At 35.2% G+C, this 2,421-nt stretch overlaps 1 protein-coding gene across 1 annotated transcript; it reads right to left on the reverse strand.

The window, feature by feature from the left end:
• Positions 1 to 345: 345 nt before the first annotated feature.
• LOC129573853 (pickpocket protein 28-like) lies at positions 346 to 1,477 on the reverse strand (the record flags this gene model as incomplete). Its single annotated transcript, XM_055454983.1, has 3 exons — positions 973 to 1,477; positions 748 to 907; positions 346 to 495 (listed from the first exon to the last, which is right to left on the reverse strand). Coding segments are annotated over exons 1-3 (815 nt in total), but the record flags the coding sequence as incomplete, so codon positions are not given.
• Between the last annotated feature and the right edge of the window lie 944 nt (positions 1,478 to 2,421).

The raw sequence follows: 2,421 nt of genomic DNA on the forward strand, positions 1-2,421 counted from the left end.
ACGCTCTGGTATTCATTATTATTTTGATTCAATGTGTTCAAGGCACGACATTAGATTATCACACGTGAACTAGAAAATGTATATTTGCATGAGGCCGCAATGGCGAAATCAAAAGATCAACTTAAAAAATATGACAAATGCCATGTATAAATGCACTAAAGTTAGAAAATTTTAAGATAAATTGTCCATTAGTTCCACAGCTCTATCTATTTATTTCCTCTTTCGGCCATTGAAAGAGTCAATGGAATGCAATTATTGGCCCTCCGTTCAAACAATACCACATCAGTTTCGACTCTTGAACGACGAATGTTCCAATACAAACGAAGAGTTGAGTAGTAAACGAACTCGATGATGCTCAGCACTGATACACCCAAGAATAGTCCAAGCAATCCGCCACAATTGGCAAAGAAATCGGTCAGGGTTTGCGTTTCAATGCGTTGGAGCGTTGTGACTTGTGGATCGGCAAAATAAATCGACAAAGCGGTCAATTGAACGCTTAAATGAATATCGCAAGGAAATTCGTTAAAAATTATTCAAATTTCAACATTTACGAGATGATGTACTTCGGAAAACTACGGTTTGAAAGGTCCACCGATTTCCATATACTCTCAAAAGCGATTTTCGTTCTATCAATATATGCCTCATATCTGAAATTATGTGATTTGATCAGCCGTAGCAGTAGAAATGAATTGAAATAATTAGCAAATATATTTCCCTGTTGGGAACAGATTCCATTTTCTTAATTACTTAATTGAAGTGCATGCAGGCAAACAGTTACAGTGTTCACGATACAATTTCACGGTGTCATTTTCAAATTCATCGATTACGTCTTCCCCAAACAATTTATCTTCGGCATTCCGGTAACATCGAATGCTAGCTGTTCCACAGATTTTTGTATTCTTATCTCCTGAAAACGACATTTTCAATTTAATTCACAAGTTCTTGGGTACTTTTCCAGCGTTCAGTACTTACTTGGCATGGAAAATTTCACGCAATCACATTCGATTTGAGTAAAATTGCTGAGACATTCAACTTGACAATTATTCTGCGTATAAATTCGGAAAAAGCGCAATTGGCGCTCCGAAGTGAAGAAACATTGGCGTTGACTCGGTGAATATTTGCGCAGTGTTTGAGAAGTGGTTACAAGTTTGGGTTTGATGAAAATCTCCGCTTGTTCCGAAAAGAGAATTTGATAGTAGTACGTAGCAGGTTTACGTGTTTCACCTGGTGGAGTCAATGTCAATTTGAATCCTTTGATTATTCCAGCACACAAGTATTCAATGTGCTCATTTGGTATATGCAATGCTATGTAAAATGCATTAAATTGCTTTGCGTTGAATATACGATTTGGATAATCTTTCGTCGGTGGACTTCTTTTGTATCCATCTTCGAAGCTCCAATTCGTTATATTAGAATTGTTTTTCACGGTCATCAATTCAGGAGCCATGCTAAATGTACATTCAACGATATCCATCATTATTATTATCATAATGAACTCATTATATTTGTTATGATGCAATGTCATCATGCATTCAATAAAAATATCTATTCGTTAGAAAATCGTTATGACCTTACTTTTCTGTGTACATTTCATGTGAATTGAGTGCATTGAATGCGAAACAAAGGCCATCATCGGTGAAAATCGGTTGGAAAAAATCGGAACATCTATAATTTTCCTTCCTCCACCGGCATTCAAGTGTAATATAATCAATGGACATGGCCATATCTTTCATAATCCTGTAAATTGAACTGTTTGTGAATTTTTCGTTGTCATCGGGAGGTGTAGATAGCACAGTTGTCTGGCATATATGTAAAAGCGTTCGTATACGACTTATTCTAAGAAAAAAAAAACGATAAAATGAAAAAGTCATTCCCAATGACTCATTCGAATCAAATTGAATTTTTGGCTTTAGATTCATACTCAATATCTGATACATTTTTTGGTGAATCTATCCAAGTATTATATGCAGTGGGTAGATCCAGTTTTTGTTTGCGGAATTTAGTGTAAGGACAAATCGTAATCGATGGAAATGGAATCACTGAAATCGGTGATTCAATTTCGCTTAGGCTCAATGAGACTGGTTTTTCATACCATTTCATCCACATATTTCGGATCGAAAAACTACATAACAGGAAAGATAAAATGAAAGCAAAAATCCAAAACAGCCGTTCGCTCCAATGTCGCTTTCGTTCTAAGAAATATCGAATGCCGTGAATTGTTGAGTTGTCACAGAAGTCACTGAAATTTCTACGCATGTTCGTTCTAATTGGAAAAATTGTTCTTAAAAAAAGTTGAAATGGCAATTTTTCAAAAATTCAGAAATAAATTTATTCTATCAATTATTCCCCCAAGCGAGTATGTAAAGCAATATATTTTAGACGATTTTCTTGAATTTCTCACGCAAAAATGTCTTTTAAAAA

Source organism: Sitodiplosis mosellana, unplaced genomic scaffold (assembly GCF_009176505.1).
Source record: "Sitodiplosis mosellana isolate CC-2019 unplaced genomic scaffold, AAFC_SMos_1.0 Smas_scaffold_6125, whole genome shotgun sequence".
Taxonomy (NCBI): domain Eukaryota; kingdom Metazoa; phylum Arthropoda; class Insecta; order Diptera; family Cecidomyiidae; genus Sitodiplosis; species Sitodiplosis mosellana.